Source organism: Crocuta crocuta, unplaced genomic scaffold (assembly GCF_008692635.1).
Source record: "Crocuta crocuta isolate KB4526 unplaced genomic scaffold, BGI_CrCroc_1.0 scaffold141, whole genome shotgun sequence".
NCBI classification, from domain to species: domain Eukaryota; kingdom Metazoa; phylum Chordata; class Mammalia; order Carnivora; family Hyaenidae; genus Crocuta; species Crocuta crocuta.
Window position 1 is genome coordinate 216,978 of NW_027527951.1, and position 18,518 is coordinate 235,495.

The 18,518-nt window shown below is 37.6% G+C and overlaps 1 protein-coding gene across 2 annotated transcripts in view; it reads right to left on the bottom strand.

Moving 5' to 3' along the window:
* ZFHX4 (zinc finger homeobox 4) overlaps positions 1–18,518 on the bottom strand; it is a 157,388-nt gene that overhangs the window by 25,241 nt on the left and 113,629 nt on the right. For both annotated transcript variants that reach the window (XM_077752427.1, XM_077752426.1), the window contains exon 4: positions 5,421–5,489. In XM_077752427.1, the coding sequence (XP_077608553.1) occupies positions 5,421–5,489 (69 nt within the window). The remainder of the gene's footprint in view (positions 1–5,420; positions 5,490–18,518) is intronic.

Sequence of the window (18,518 nt, forward strand, 5' to 3'; positions counted from 1 at the left end):
ATCTATTCCATAAAATTCTAAAATGAAGATGTTAAAGCAGATTTCATTTTCATCAATAGGTTTCTTCACTGATATATCACATATAATAATAATGGAAGTATTATAACATTTCATAACACTTGTATTCACAGAATATATAGTTTAATTATTGTTTTGCCTTATGAAATATAAAAATACAGTATTTATTCATATGCTAAACTTTATGACATGGATGTACTTAAGCTTCAAAAATGCATTAGGGTCCTGTAGAATTTTCCAACTTTCTTTTTTTATTTTTTAAAGTTTGTTTACTTCGAGAGAGGGCACACACCAGTGTGTGCGTAAATGGTGGAGGGGCGGAGAGGGAGAGAGAGAATCTTAAGCTGGCTCTGTGCTGTTAGTGCAGAGCCCAACATGGGGCTCCATCTCATAAACCATAAGATCATGACCTCAGCCGATATCAAGAGTTGGGTCCTTAACACACTGGGCCACCCAGGTGCTCTATTTCCAGTTTTCAAATAAGGGGTAATACATTTCTGTTTTTAAATGTTTCAAAATACAAGGAAGAAGAGAAAATACTACTATAGTCTTATATTTTACAAGTGTGTCACAATCACTTCCCCTAGCATTTTTATCACCCCTAACAAAATGATCTTGTAAGTTACTCTATGCGTACACATAAACTATATTTAAAAGAAAGAAAAGTTTCTGAATAGCCTAGAATACTTCCATTTGAATAATAAAAATGATTGGAAAATCACTATTAATTTATTCTATAAAATTACACAATTTCTAAGCAAACCTATTTCTAAGCAAACCCGCTGATCTAAGCACCAGCCAGTTGTGCTTGGTTCCCATTGCTTTTTTATACAGTTAGGTTTGGGGAGGGTCTGAGTTGTCTAAGGAAAACAGTGCGTACTTTTTAAGCCCAAGGAGGAATCACATAAAGAGGAAGTAGAGGAAAGTAACTTAAACATTTTATATATTAGTTTTAATTTTAGCTATTGAGCGTCTACTCTAGATACCTGGCTTATAAGAATCCTTTCCTGAACTCCCCCATTGTCTCTCTGCACAGTCCCACTCAGTCCAAATCTATCCTCAGTTTGATCTATTTAACTGACTTCCCCACTTAAAATCTTAGCGTATCTAAAATCTAAAAGCTCAATCTTCCGTACGTGGCAAGAATACCTTCAAGATACCTGGTCCCTGTCTACCACACCAGTCTCATCTTTCTTCCCTTCCTGCTCAGAACTTAATTTAGAAAACAGTCTTCTCAAACTTTAGGGCATTAGAACCCCCTGGAAGACTTGATAAAACAAAGATCGCTGGGCTCCACCCCTAGAGCTTCTGATGCAGTAGGTTTAAAATGAAGCCTGAGACTCGACATGTCTCGGTTCCCAGGCAATGCTGTTCTACCCGTCCGATGGCCATACTTCTTGAACCTACTTGTTCTAGAAACATGTAACCATTATTAATGCCCTCCTCCTCCCTATAAGATATACCATTATATTTTCTTGTCTTATCTAGAACAATTTATTGCCACTGTATAACCCCCACTTTTCCTTCAAGCCCAGCTTGGGAAATCTTAGTTTCATTATCCATAAAATGGCATTAATAACACCTGCCTCATAGGTTTGTTATAAGATAATGAATAAGAATCAGTCAGCACAGAGCCTAACACAAAATAAGTACTAAAATGCTAGCCGTATTATTATTAGTGTTATTAATTACTTCTTTCTCCAAAAACTCTTCCCCAAAGACTAATGCTAGATACAGTTTTAAATTTTTTTAATTTATTTTTTGCTTTTCTTTTCTTATGCACTGATGTAAAAAAAACTAAAATTATCTGTGTATAGCCTACTTCCCCTAATAGTTACATCTTTACTGAAAACAGTAATCATCTTGTTTATTTTTATGCCAGAAATGCCTAGAATAGTGCCTAGAATATAGAAGGCAGGCAATACTTATTAGTTGGAACACCAAACTGAATTTAGGAAGCAAGAGTATGAGAAGAAAAAGAGGAGTCCAGATTTGATTCTATTCTTCAATTTACCTTCAATAAAACTTTAAGATGATACTTCTTTGATTTTGGCCTTGTTTGTTTGTTATCCAACCCTCTCCAGTCAGGCTTCAAATCAACTGGTCTTCTCAAAGCCACCAAGGACTTCCCTGCTGGGAAACGCAGGGATCACCTTTCTATCTGCATATGACTTAACCTGATTCAGCAGAAGCTATTATGCCCTTCTCCTTGAAAAAAAAAGCCCCTCTATTGAATTTTATTGCTGCAGACTGTTGTGACTTTTATCCTTCCCCTTCGAAAGTTCCCTCTTATTCCCCTTTGCTGAGGCCTCCTCCATTTAAAATCTAAATATCAAAGGGGTGCCTGAATGGCTCAGTCTGTTATGCGTCCGACTTTGACTCAGGTCAGGATCTAATGGTTTGTGAGATAGAGCCTTGAGGGCAGGCTCTGCCCTGACAGAATGGAAGCTGTTAGGGATTCTCTCTTTCCCTCTCTCTCTGCCCCTCTCCCTCCCTCTTTCTCAAATAAATAAATGTAAAAAAATATCTAAATAATGACACGTCTCCAGCATTGGTCTGAAGCCCTATTCTCTTCTCTATCTACAGAGGGAGTTTAATATGAGGAAAAATAATAATCTTCCTGGATGATAGCATCCAGATCCCTTACTTTAAATTTTATATCTCCATTTGGATGTCTAGAAGACAGATCAAACTTCAAATGGCCGATTTGAACTTTTGGCTCCCCCTCAAGACAACTCACTCCGTTTCATGCCAATCTCTCCATCTTAGTTAATGGTGCTGCCACCATCAACCAAAAGCAAGAGTCCTCCTTGACTCTTCTCTTTCTCTCTCAGAGGCATACAATCTACTAGAAATTCCACAATACTTAGTACACACTAAATCTATCTACTTCTCTAAATTTCCATTGTCAATACCGTTAATCTTTTACCTGAATTTTGAATTTTGAAATGGTTTAAGAATGAGGTCAGATTTGCTCTTGCTTTCCTACAATTTATGCTGCACGTCCTAATAAAATCAAGCCATTCTCCTACTTGAACCCTGTGATACATCCTATTTCACTTAGACTTAGAATAATGTACCAACTTCTTACTATGGTTGAAGTGACCAGGCCTTTGCCTATTTTTATGACTGCACCTTATGGTATTCCCCTACTCATTCATTAACATCTCCACATTAGCTTTCTTTCTCTTCCTGGAACATGACCAACTTCTTCCCCTCTCTACCTGAAAGGCATTTCCCCAGACTCCATGTAACTGGCTCCTTCTTATTATTTAGGACTCAGCTCACCTATCATCTCCTCAGAGAACTTCTCTGATCTCTACTTTTTTTTTTTTCTTAAGTTTATTCAGTTAGAGAGAGAGAGAAAGGGTGCGCCCAGGGAGAGGCAGAGAGAGAGAGAGAGAGAGAGAGGGGAAGGAGAGAATCCCAAGTAGTCTCCATGCTGTCAGCACAGAGCCCAGTGTGGGCTCAGTCCCACGAACCTTGAGATCATGACCTGAGCCAAAATCAAGGGTCAGAAGCATTAACCAACTGAGCCAGCCAGGCGCCCTCTGACCACTACTTCTAAAGGAGCACATCATCTATCATACAGTTGCGATTCTTAGACTGTAGTGGGAATTACATCATCTGGAGGGCTTGTTAACTTCAGATTACCAGGCCCCATCCTCAATGTTTCTGATTCTGTGAATCTGGGATGGGGGACCAAGAACTTGCACTCTTACGGTTCCCAGTTTGTGTTGATGCTGTGAGCCTGACCAGGCTTTGAGAACCTCTGCTGTAGCACATTACCTCTTTTACTTCCTCCATTAAATGTACAGAAACTTGAAAATAATTTATTTGCATAGAAATGACATTTAAAAACTGAGAGAACACATCTATCTCATTCAGGACCTATGCCCAACAGTTGCTGGCACTAATATTCTGAGTAAAATTGATTATTTCTAGTTTTCTTCTTTGCGAGAAGTATGTCTATGGCACGATGGCATCAGTTAAGATGGAGGAGAAGAAACAGTTTTGCAAAAAAAGAAATTCCATTTGGAATTTGTTATAACAGACTTCCCTGTAGAACATCTCCGTGGATGGGGTNATAAAACATTAAAAAAAAAAAAAGAACATCTCCGTGGAAATACCCAGAAAGCCTTAGAGTATCTGAATGTAAAGCTTCTCAGAGACCAAGGTGAAGGTGTAGATTTCCGTGTCCTTGTTTACAAAACAATAAATACATTTATTGACAGGGAATGTCTTGTTTTTAGTTTGATATTTTTGTCATAGTCTTGATTTTTGGCCTATTACTTCCAAACTGATAATTAATGAAATCTTTTGATTGGCTTGAGGTGAGGAAGGTGAACTGGTTTATCTTATATTATTTTAAATATGCTCTCTAGTTTTTTAAGGGAAAATAACATAAAAACTGAAAAAGAATTCATGATAAAGGTGAAGGTAAACTTGACTTCAAAGAATTTTAAAAAATGTATAATGCATATTTATTTTGCAGAGAGAGAGACAGAGCGTGAGCAGGGGAGAGGCAGAGAGAGAGGCAGACACAGAATCCGAAGCAGACACCAGGCTCTCAGCTGTCAGCACAGAGCCTGACGTAGGGCTCACCCTCACGAACCATAAGATTGTGACCTTAGCCGAAGTCAGACACTTAACTGACTGAGCCACCCATGGGCTCCTAACTGAAGAATTTTTAAAGAGAGAAGTCCCGACTTGATATTGAAGGAATGTTTCCACTTGCAAAAAGTATTTCAGTTCCTCATTATGAATGCAAAGGACTTTTCATAATCATTTTGGCACGTTATTATTTTATAATCATATATGGCACATTATTATTCCAATTGTATAAATCTGATACTTGTGATGGTGCTTACATAGCAGGAATAAATGAGGTGTGTCAGGGCAACATGGGTGCATTTCCTCTTAAAGTATCTGAATGTAATGCAGCTAAGAAAGCATAGATGCCATTCTTTTAACACACACACACACACACACACACACACACACACACAGCAAGGTACTAGTAAAGATGTTGACATGGCTATCCAAAGTCCAGTCAACTCGTCAATTACCAAAAAACAACTCCACCAACTAGGTTGTTTGATTTGGGGAAAAATAGTATTGACTGATAGTTTTATAAAACTGACCAGTTAGGTGAAATTTCATAGTGTGTAAATGTAGGTGTGAGAAATTATCCTGCAGAAGTTAACTCATTCTTTAAAATGTTACTTTCTAGCTGTGTCCAAATATCGGGCATATTTAATTTTGCTTTTAAGTTATTTGTATAAGACATCTTCTCAGACCTAATTAGAGCAGTTCCGGACATACATTTCATACATAAATGACAAGAGTAACAAGTGGAATGCATTTAGAACAAACGAGATTTTGAGGAGTAGACCAGTTACCTGAGGCTGCTCTCAACTGCTGCTCTGGAAGGTCATCCTCGCAGGTCCTGGCTCCCAAAGAGGCAGTTTCTGCAGACAACATTAGAATGAAGAGTAATGAGACCCCACGCTCGGCTCTTCAGTCACAGCCAGTATCCCAGAACCCCAAATTGATCCCAGATGGAGCTCAGGTGAGACTCCAGCACACCTTACATCACAGTGAACACCGGTTAGCAAAATGGGTCCAGGGAGCAGGAAGCTTAGATCAAATTCTCAAGCCACAACACACAAAGAATACAATGCAGACAAAATATGAACACAGGAAGGCTCATCCTGATGGTTACTTCTTGGATATTTGACCAGACCTACATTATGGAATTATGTGTTATAATAACAATGGCACATTGCATACAGTATGAGCATATTTTAACTTCTCTGTCAAGATAGGAAAACAGAAAAAAAAACAAACAAACACCCTTCTATATGATAGCTGATGTGAGAGACCAAAGCAAAAAGAACAATCACCTGAGGAAACCTGAAGACTATTTTCAAGCCATCAATAAATTCCCATCTTTATTCTGATCTTTTATTTGAGCTCCAGATAGAAGTGCCAACAGTGCCCTGCTTTGCCAACCTCAACCCCAAGCACAAGTCAGTATTTCCATCAATCTCTGTTCTTCCTTTGTGCTCCCTGTGGTGCAGAAATCTATGCAAAATGGCCGGACCACAGAAACCACCCTCAACATCTCATTCTCTCTCTACACCAAGTCGTCCCATGCCGTTGCTGCTGTGGCAGTGTCTCCTGTCATGTGTGTTTCTCTCTTCCTGTCATCTTCTCTTTCCTGACAATTTCAGTAGCCTCCACAACAGCCTTCCTGCCTGAATTCCTCGTCTCATCAGTCTAACATCTCATAATACCGCAAGAACTATTTTTTCCAGAATATAGAATTGCCTGAATTCCAGTCATGGCTCCATGAATTTCTAGGTAAGGGTATAAGTTAGGTACATAACTTAATCTTTCTCAGCCTCAATTCCTTCCTTTGTGATATGCAGATATAATTGTCTAAATAATCAACAATTATAAGGAAAAATAATACAAATAAAGGTATAACACGATATGGTCTTAAAAGTGAGAAAAGTCTGGATTGCATTGAGAGGTTGAAAAGGTCATCACACAAGTCTTACATGCCAAAGAGACTCATGTTTATCTAATATTTCTGGGCACTAGCATCTCCAGTTGATTCTGAAGCCTTTAATTAAACAAATAATTAACCTTGGAAATAGAAATGCACACCAAGGCACTATTATTGCATTTACTGATAGTTTTTCCTGCAATGTACAACACCTCTGGCCTCTGGTGGTCATCTGTTTAAAAAGAATGATAATAAACGCTCAGTGCCTTTGCCCCAACAACAACAAAAAACATTATGGGTTTTTTTGGTAGCCATATCTTAAATTACTCTTGAAGGGAAGAATTTATCCTTAGTCCTTGCTTATAAATCCAAATAACTTCCAAATAGATCACAGTATTGATATCTATCCAATATGTCATTCAAGAAACCCACCTTCTTCCTCTTGGCAACCTCTTGGATCTTTATGCTTTGACCAGTGTTGTTCCCTTTATTTTGTGAATGTCTTTTTGTTCTTCTCCTATGAAACTCTTATTTTTCCCTCAAAACCTAAAGCAAGTGCTGCCTCCACTGTGCTCCCAGAACAATTAGCTTATACATATGTTTCAGCACTTATGATGTATTATGATAATTTTTTACATGATTTATGCATGTTTCCCCAATAAATTGTGAGTTCCTCAATAACTTTCATCTTCACAAATTCTCAACTAAGGACAAAGTGAGGCATATCACAGTCGCCAGACCACTGCTGTTCACAGTACAAATCTATATGGGCCCTAAATGTGGAAGCAGATGAATCTCAAGATGAGAATCTTATAGAAGCTTCCCAGAGCCTCAAGACTCTAAATTCACAGCCTTTTCAGTTATACCAAACACAGATCCTCATTCCTGGTACATCTACAGATCTTCCTCCACTTATAATGGGGTTAAGTCTCCATGAATGCATTGTAAGTTGACAATACCTCAAGTCAAAAATGCTTTCAATGCAGGTAACCTACCGAACATCATAGTTTAGCCTAACCTATCTTAAACGTGCTCGGAACACTTAAATTAGCCTGCAGTTGGGCAAAATCATCTAACACAAAACCCATTTTTATAATGAAGTGTTGAATATCTCTTGTAATTTATTGACTACTGCACTGACAGTGAAATACAGGATGGTTGGGTGGGCATAGAACAGATGCAAGTTTATTGGCTCTTTACCCTTGTGATTGCCTGGCTCATTGGGACCTGGGGCTCACTGCCGCCGCCCAGCATGATGAGAGAGAACCTTACCACATATAGCCCGGAAAAAGATAGAAATTCAAAATTCAAAGTATGGTTTCTATTAAATGCTTATCACTCTCAACCGCCATAAAGTTGAAACATGTTAAAGTGAACCATCGTAAGTCAGAAACCATGTGTATTAATGGGTGTATGCGTGTGTATAAAACCATTTCTTTCACTCTTTTCTAACTCTTTTCTTTCACTCTTTTCCTTGATATAACTAATCAAGGAATCCTTACCATTCCAAACACAAGACTACACACATGTGCATATGTGCACACATGTGCGTGCACACACACACACACACACATACACTTCAAATATATAAGACACCCACTTAAATAGATATCAGTAGTATCTAAGTAAATTTGGCCAAAGGGCCGCTACTCGTTTAAGATTCAGGAAAATAAAAATTTTTAAATGACAACCTAAAAATGTATTCTGCCAGTACTGTGAAGACCTAACCCTATAAAAACAGTAATGTAATTCTCATGATAAAGTCATGAGGCAATAAGTTTTTAATTCTTTTAATGTTTATTTATTTATTTTGAGAGACAGGGAGAGACAGAGAGACAGAGAGAGAATGTGCCTGGGAGGGGAAGAGAGAGAGGGCGAGAGTGAATCCCAAGCAGCGCAGGGCTTGATCCCGTGAACCATGAGATCATGACTTGAACCGAAATCCAAGTTGGACGCTAACTGACTGAGCCACCCAGGCACCCCAAATCAGGAGGCAATTACTAATCCTTATTATATAAATCAAGAGACTGGAGCTTAAAGAGGTAAAATTAACTTGTCCCAGGTCCTCAAGTTTGAAACTGACATTGCCTGGGAGGGAATGTAGTTCAGCCTGGTATAAAGGCTGTGGAAGTCTGAATGTGTCCAGTTGTAATGCCACAGAATTAAGGAGTCTGTAAAGGTTTTCCTAGTCTTAATGAAGTCCTGAAATCAAGGTGGGTGAGGGCACGAAGAAAACAACTTTCCCCGGTCTTGTAAAAATTCTGATATTTCACGAAACATTACATTCCTTGAATATATGATATAATTAAATAATAGTTTGGTGCCATATTGAAATCATTTTATTTGAGAGTGATTTAAGGAAACGTACAAATGTCAAAACCAGAAACTGTTATTTAATCTCACAAATTAGGATACGTGGCACTTGGAGACTTCTATTGAGAGCGACTTGTGTAAACAATTTTATAAAGGAATGTAGTTCAGAATGCCACAGAATATTTTTTATGTCTTCAACAATGTTGCTCCTTTTATACAAATGATATAAATATTTTAATAAAGGAGCTTTTAACTTAACAAATGAACTGATTAATCTATACTTCTCTGCCTGTGTAAATGAAATGTTTAAAACCTAGTAATGATACATAGCATCTTTCAATATTTCCCTTTAATAATTGCTCTGTAATAACAAATTTGACTGCTGTTAACACAATCTGTCTCTTTGCTGGTGATTTAATTAGATTACTAATTTGTGTTCTCTAGCACCTGACCTCCCTTATTTAATACTATTTAAAAATAATACCACTGGCAATTTATCCAGTATTCTACTCTCTTCTGTCAATTTGGTGATGATCACACATTTGAAAATGGTACCAAATTACTCTATTTTTATTAACACAATGTGGGAGTAATCGGCCCTATTTTCTGTGGAATAGTATATCGATAATCACAATCACTGTCATCAACAACATTATTTACGGAGTATTTGCTCCGTGCCAGGTACTGACTGATGCTCTTTCTCTACATTAGAACGCCCCTAGCAAGTGATGAGCCATGATTTGAACCCATGAGGTTTTCTTTCAGGGATAGTTATCTTAACCACAATGATATACTAAGCCATATTTTTAAAATCGTAAAAGTGGCTTTTCTTTTGATTCTGAAATTTTTTCTTGTGTTCATTTTTTCATTTGACTTGGATTCTGCTAACCACCTACTCCCCCAGCCCAACCCAAATGGTTACATCTCCAATGACAACATTTACAAACTTAAATTTGGGGGGTTCCTGTTCCCTTTAATTAGGAGACAGAAGGTTCTCATAGCTCTCTCTCACTTCCTCACACTTGTCACAGCTACTCATAAGCCTATCCATCCCATTACTCCTTTCACCTTTCCCTTCCTTTATATGAATAATTATTCTGGTAAATAAGTTGGTAAATAAATTTAAAGAAACTGGTAAATAATTATTCCGGCGAATAAACTTTTAGGCATTTCATCTTAGTTCAAAAATGATCTAAGACTTTCATCTGTGAAATCCTCTTTTTTCCCCTGCTAATTGGAATAATATATATTTTTTAATTATAATCAATATAAAACTAGTGATCAGGGAAAGATCTGGAACTTTAATTTTTTGAAACAGCCTAGGTATATAAATAGAGAATTCTAAGTTTAAGAATGTTGTTGTCATTTGGAAATAAGTCTCACCTAATCTACATGTGTGCCCACGACAGCCATGAGCTTTTTATATTCTTATCAGCCAAATTTGAGAAATATTTGGTATCAATTCAGTAAATGTTTAAAATAATGGGTGAGTATTTATGTTGCCAAATATAATACTGAGACAGAATTGCCTACAAAACTTCCATATCTCAAATCTTCCCACTGATTTATTAATGCATTAAAGAACAAAATGTATTGCTATTTTAGCAAAATTTGTAGCACATAAAATGAACTATATACCACTAAGCAGAATAAATATTAAACCAACTAGTCTAAAATAATACAGAGAAAGAAAAATATTTCCTGTAGTCTTAGGAAACATTTTGAGTTCTACTCTACTTCCATCCATTAAAAAAAAGAGTCCAACTCTTATTTTTTAATTGGAAAAGACTAAATGTTCAAAGAGCATCCCCATTTCAACAACCTTCCTACATTCTCCTCCCCATTTCCCTTTTGAAACCCCTCCCACCTTCACCGCAGTTAGGTGATGTGCTGTAAAAGGATCCTTTAGAGCCTCTGATATGGAAGAGGAGATATTTGCAGCACTCTTATTTTAAAATAATAAGTGAATAGATGTTGGAAATCTGTTAGGTGTTAAGCACATAACACGCATTTTCTCACTCAATTCTTGTAGTGAATATCTACCGAAAAACCACTGGTTTTATGAAAAAGATGAGATAGTAAAGCTCAGACATTTTAAGTAGTTTTTTTTCCCCAAAGGCACAGAGTAGCAAAACTAGGATCTGGACAGAGTCTGTCTGACACCAAAGTTCCATACTCTCCCATGAACAGCATTGCCTCCAGGCAGCCCCCAGGACTCCCGAGCCAGAAAGGCAAAAACCTGAATTTCCCACCCCCTAAAACAAACACTTCAAACTCCTTTAGGAGCAAATTCATCACAACATGATCAATATCTGGAAGAACAAACCAAATTTAACATTTTTTATTATCTCAGTAATTTATATTTTCATAAAGCCCTCTGAACTTGCTTGTGCACCGTAAAAGTGAAGCCTGCTTTCAGATAAAGCAGGTTTGCAATTAAAAATGGTTTCGAGTGGTCTCCATCCTTTTCCTATGTGGATACAAAGAGTGCTCTTCTAAAAAGCTGAGCAACTCAGCATGCTACCAAATGGTTTTGAGTAACCAAGCAACATCATCTTTGTTGACCTGCAGTGCTTTCTCTTAAATTATTTCTTCTAGGCAGTAACAGATTGAAGTGCATTGGATGCTCCAATGTCAATTATCTGAACTGGGTTGGATTTGTAATTTTTTTTATTTTCTGGAAGAGTAAAGCTCCTTTGCCCTGCCCTGTCTGGTTTTACCCAGAAGTTATTTTTCTACAGTAGGGGAGTAGTATCTCCTGGGGCCTCTAGGCCGGGAAAGTGTGATCACTTCTTTCTGCTTCTTGAATCATCTATGACCTCAGTGTAATGGGACCTCAAAAGAATTTAATAAGTTCCTGATATCAATTAGTTTCAATAAATTACTCATACATCTTCTTACTGTATCTTATTTGAAAGTGTTCTCACTGAAATACTTTTTAAAAAAATTTAATGTTTCTTTATTTATTTCTGAGAGAGAGAGAGACAGTGTGAGCAGGGGAAGGTCAGAGAGAGAGGGAGATACAGAATCTAAAGCAGGCTCCAGGCTCTGAGCTAGCTGTCAGCACAGGGCCCGATGTGGGGCTCGAACCCATGAACCGTGAGATCATGACCTGAGCTGAAGTCGGACACTTAACCGACTGAGCCACCCAGACGCCCCTGAAATGTCTTTTCTTAAATTTATTAATTTCTAATATATTTCTCCATGTATGATTCCATTTCATTTCTGATTGTATTGAAATCAAGGGATCAAAATTCTTTTGTCATAACTTAGGGAAAACAATATATTCCCATCTGTCAGTTGCTCATTGATCTATACCTACGTTCTTATAGGATTCATCACAATCTCTCTTTACTTTGTCTAAAACAATTTTTATTCCTTGGCATATTGTGTTGGCTTTGCTAGGTGGCTCCTCAACATAGGAAACACCTTTGGTCTACACACTGATTCCCACCCCGACCCAATGACAGTCTTTGTTCATGAGGACCACTGGTGATTCACTTCAGCCCTTTGCTTTCTAACACACAGCTAGTTTTTAATCTATGAAAACCTTTACTGTCTACTCCACAACTACCAACTTCTCTGAGTAGTCTCATGCTAGGTCAAAATCCTTCTAAAGTTATTTTTTAAATGAAAAGAAAATAAATTTTTGTCTAGCAGTGCATCTGTCTCTTTCCTTCACCACTTTCAAAGACTCCTTTCAGGGGTATCATTGACTCTCAGGGAAGTTGCACTTCTTTGTTTCAGTCAGAGTATTTGATTCTTAGAGGCTTCTATACTCTCTCTTACACTTTCACCTCGAAGACTTCAGCCATGACAGCTGCCTCCCTCTAAGACTGCTTTGTTTTAAAATTACTACCACCATTACAGAGTTTAACCAGTTTTACAACTTAAAAACAAAATTCTGATTTTATTTCAAACACACTCAATAGGTCATTGGGCATACTTTTTTGGAGTCATGACCCATGAAACCATCATTGACTCTACTGCAGAGAACCAGACCAAACAACCCTGCGTTGAAATAATGGTAGTTTTTTTTTTGACTGAGATTCATTCTCTTTGCTTGAGATTTGGAGCAAGCAAAGATAAAAGGTGAGCCACCAGTGACATAAAGATTGCCCACCTCTGCTAGAACTATCTGGCTCTCAGAAGCCTGTGTTCAAAAAACTATTTCACTAGGAAAATACCGACTACTCCCATGCATATATTTATGCTAAGGAGAAAGGAAAAAAAACCATGGACTTAAGAAACAGATGCACTTGGATTTGAATCCCAGCTCCAACACTTTCTAATGATTTGATGGAGCAAGTTACTTAGCCCCCTTGAAATTCAGGATCCTATATGTAAAAGTGGAAGCAAAAATAACCAGATTTCAAGGTGTAATAAGGAGTCAAGTTAATGACTACAAAACGTCTAGTACTGAATAAGTAGTAACTCTGTTCATGCATGATTCTGCTCTGGCTTTGGTCCACCCTGCTGAATACATATTATTCAAAGGAAAGACTACATCAATTTGATATTATGGCTTTTAAGATCATATTTATATGTAATGTACTCTCAATCAGCTAAGTCAGTATTTTAGACTTTTAAAATATCACTATTCTATGTGTAGATATTTTAGAAAGAGCAAATGTTAACATGACTAAATATTGTTTTCCTAAGCCATGCAGTTTGAAAGTTTCTTTGAATCCCTAAGTAAATTTTACATTCTGCAATAAAAGTGGTGTGTGTACCACGCTGTAAAGACTGTTCAATTCACACTGGTTTGGCCATTTTCAAAAGTTAAAGTGAAGAAGATGAACTCTTTAGACTGGTAGTAAAATACAAGTCAGCCCTAGGTTTCCTCCTGCAAAAGGAGGGAACTGTCTTCTCCAAGTCCAACCCCCACCCCACCATTGGCCTTTTAGCAAGAGAAAAGTTTAATGAGAAGTCACAAATAATCTCAAAATATACATATCTGCAAATTAGGCAGTCTCCAGAACTCTAAAAACCTCCATGTGTACCCAGTCACTGGGTTTCATTAATTTTCTTGATTATTCCTTACGCTACAGTCACCTAAATCTTATGTCCTACTAAACGTAGCATCAAAGCACATAACACTTGTTTTTTCTGCAGAGCAATTCATAATGAGCCAAAGACAATACTTTCGAGCTTTCACAAAGGCAATGGTAAGTGGGAAATGTATGGAGTGGGGATGAAAACTTTAGCTTCAATCTGTGTAAATTTAAGCAGATCTATTAACATGTTGGAGTCAGTCTTCTCATCTCTAAAGGAGGGATAAAATGATCACTTCTGCCTGCCATGACAAGTCATTGCAAGGATGAAACATAAGTTGTAGTTATCAACACGTCCAGTTGGCCATGCAGAATAAGGAAATACAATCTTTCTACCATACTTTCTAAATATATAATGTCTTAAATACGCTGACATGGAATAGAGCATTACCACTTATAATAACCTCCTTTATACAGTTATATATAGGGAGGAAATTATTGCTTCTCATGTGCAGGCTTATTTATTTTGTGAATTATATATGGCTATAAAAGAAAATCCTCAGATGACTAGATCAATTCTTTTTATCAACACTATAATTGTTGAAATAAATTTACCATTAATCTAAGGCGCAGAAAATTTCCTAAATTATATGTAAATAATCCTTGGATTTTCACTATTTGGAGTTTTCTACATTTCACCACATTAGGAATGGTCAAATTTATATGGTCATATACCCCAAATTACACTTAGGAGAGTTGACCTAGGCAATGATGGATACAAACATAAGTAAAATAAATCTGGAGAAGGAGAGTTAGTGAAAGTATGCATAGCCCCAGAAAAGGAAGATTAGAAAGGCTAGTTTGGAGCCAAGAGTGAAAAATGTACTATTGGAACCTGCTATGAATTTTCAAGACAATACTTATGCATACCCATGAAATGTTTATTTAATAAATCATTCATTAATGAGCAAACAGATTGATGAGATTTGGCACGTTTCTTTGGACTGTATTAGCAGTACAAAAAATAGTTTCTGACACATGGCCAATTTTTTTCTCCTTTGCCTGAATACAGTACTGGCAAAGTGTCCCTCAATCTTGGCAAAGTGAGAGTTTAAAGCAGGGGGTACCGTGATCATATTTGCATCTTTGGGATGCTGTGTGGAAGATGGAATGGAGGAGGAAAAGTTTTGTTATTAAAAACAAAAAAGGATACTGGAACATTCACTGTTCTTCAATCCATTACTGTCTAGAAAAAGTCATGGATAGAAGAAGAACAGTAATTCCATTGGAGAGAAAAGGAAAGTTCAAAAGTCCAAGATTGGGATGAGAGAAAAGATGATGAGCTCAATTTTGGACGTGAATTAGAGCAGAGCTGTTTGGAAAACATTTTAGTTTATGAAACTCGACCTTCAAAGAGAGGTCTGGATTCAAAATATTTGGAAGCTAATAATTGTAAATCTCAGGAACAACACATAGAGTATGGAAGATAAGTCCTAAGGAAGAAACCCTAAGAAATAAAAATTAAGAAGTAAGTGGCACTGAAGATTACCGAAAGATGATACAAGATAATGACAGAGAACAAAGAGGTAAACACATGACCCTGGAGTGACTGATAAAACAGCGGCCACGGGACAAGAACTGTTCCAGAAGTATGAGGCACAAGTGTACGATTACACAGAGAAGTCTAGTAAAATAAGGTACCGGCGACACTGTGAAAGATACGTGGCTCGAACCAAAGAGATAGTGAAGGAACTGACATATATTTCAAAGGAGGAGTAGATAGGACTTGCCAATGGGTTTTGATGAGGTAAGTGAGAGACTGAGAAGAACAAAAGATGATTACCATGTTTGTCCAAGAAATCAGAAGAGTGGAGACGCTATTTACTGAGATGAGGAAAAATGCAGATGGAAAAAGTCAGGAGGGAGAGAAGGTTTGGAATCTGCCATTTTGAACATGTTTAGTTTGTGATGCCCTATTTATATATCCAAGTAAAGGTGTCAAATAGTCAGACATGGTGGGGGAGGGTAGGAAGGGAGAAGGGGGTAAGGCAGGGAGAGGTCAACATATAGATGGTAATGTAAGTCCTTGAGATGAGATTGAATAAGATCACCTAGAGAATGAGGTGCCCTGATTGAACCCGGGACACACTCCTACACAGGGGCATATCCAAGCAGAGGATACTGTGAGCAGTCTTTTTCCAGCAGGGAGAAATATTTTATCATTGACATTGCTTAGAATTGTCAGGGCACAGTAAAAAAAAAATAATAATACTTAAGCTGGTAACTTTCCTTCAGTTTTATTGTTTTTAAATTCCCTATTGTGATGGCTCTGTCTTTATTGCCTGAACTCAGTGGAAAGAACATTTCCATTCTTCCCTTCCAAAATAAGGAGAGAGCAGTGAAGAAGATGAGGTAGGAGAAAACCAAGAGAGAACAGGGTGTGGAAAGCCAGGTGAAAGAGACATTTCAAGAAGGGAGAGATCAATTTGTTTAAAGCTGCTGGTTGGTTTAGTCCGAGGAGGACTAGGAACTGACCAGTAGATTTGCCAAAGAATGGGTTCTCCAAGTCCTTGACCAAAGCTTCTTTGTGGAGTCGTAAGGGTGAACATCCCCTGAATGTGGTATAAGAGAGAATGAAGATGAAGGAGATGGAGATGTCAAGTGCAGACAATTCTCTGAGAGTTCTACTGTGAAAAGGACGAGAGAAATGGGCAATATATAGAGGCAGATGTAGCATGTGGGAAGGCTTTTCAGAAGCAGGGTGATGTAGAGAAGATCAGGTGTGATGATGGGAATAAGCCCACCATGAGGAGAACATTAAATGGCAGAAGAGAGGCAGGCAGGTGCTCTAGGATGGACTTGGGTGTGGGTGTCTGAAGAGCAGTGGGAATGGGGATGGAAGTCAAGTATTACAGACGTCAGTGGAAGTTAGGCTAGACTTATCAACCTCACAAAAGGTGGAAACAAACAGCATCAAGAACAGACTTAGAGAGGAAACTTGGGGAGTGGGAAGGACAGCGGGGAGTAAGGAAGCTCCAAAATAAATGTAAATGATGTAAAACAGGGACTTGGAAAGAGAGTTAGAGAGTAGAACCCATTTTGTTTTAGCACATGAAATATTCCTATTGTCTTCTGTGTGATACACAATGACAGAAATAATTTTTAAAAATATTTTTTAACGTTTATTTATTTTTGAGAGTGAGAGAGAGCATGAGCAGGGGAGGGAAAGAGAGACAGAGAGACAGAATCTGAAGCAGGCTCCAGGCCCTGAGCTGTCAGCACAGAGCCAGACACGGGGCTCAAACCCACTAACCGTGAGATCATGACCTGCGCTGAAGTCGGACACTTAGCTTCCACCCACGTGCCCCCAGAAATCATTTTTTTGTCGAGCGAAGATTTGACTAGCGATCCTCTCTAGCTATGAAGCAAGAACTATTTTTTCATTGTAGATACTATGGGGGCCTTATAAGCAATAAAATTATGTCAACAAAAATGAAAAGCTTTACAGAATGTAAACAGTTCTCTAGTAAACTCTTCTATTATGTTTTATAGCGATATAATCACATAGTATTTTTTGTAATCATTTTTTAGGTTTGCAGAAAAACTTATGTGTAATGCACATAACACCTGCATTTTAGGGTTTTGGTACAAAAGGATGAAAGCTCTCAAAAACGTGTGGTGATTTTGTCCATTAAATTTGCTGTCCTGGCAAACTAGATGAAGTAATTCATGATTATCGACAATGTAAAAGATGACATATAAGGTGAAAGTTCACACTACCGTAAACATCTGATGATTAAAACAAATTGCAAAAAAAAAAACAAACCTTAAACACATCACTATTCTAAAATATATGATAATAGCAAATAGAGAAAGCTGAACTTTAAAATGGGCGAAGACGGGGGCGCCTGGGTGGCTCAGCTAGTTGTCTCTGACTCTTGATTTTGGTTCAGGTCATGATCTCACAGTTCCTGAGATCGAGCCCTGTATCAGGCTGCTTGCTGACAGCATGGAGTCGGCCTGGGATTCTCTCTCCTTTTCCTTCTGCCCCTCATCCCCCTCAAAATAAATAAATACACTTTTTAAAACTCTGTTAAAAAATAAAATAAAACGAGTGTGGATAATTCACAAATGATGACCAGAATTCAAATTCAAAAAAGTACAAAATAAATAAAAAGCCAGAAATATGGCTAGTTTAAGATAGTAAAAAGTGTGTTGAGGTGAAGGCAGAGGAAGCTGGTGATGGAGAAAATGAACACTAAGTAATTTATTTCTCTTTTTATCTCATGTCTACATACTGTGAATAAAATAATCTCTAATGTGGTAATTTGAGCCAAATGCAGAGCTCCCTTTTGAGGGATTTTTAATACTGATATTATTAAGGATGTAGAAAGAATAGAAATATGTGTTTGATCCAATACAATATGTAATATGAGAATAAATTACATCTTTTATATAGCTAATATTTTGTTCCTGTCCCATATATCATACATATCTCTCTCCCCTGGGTTTCCCATCTGTCCTCAGGAGGTAGAGGCTAATGTATCACCCCAAAAACTCCAGAACTTTATTTCCAGAGTGAAGAAAACAGACCTCGAATCTGCAGAGTCTCCTTGCAAGGATTAGAAATACATGGAGCTGTGTCTGCTTTTTGTAGTTAAACTGTTAATATATATAAT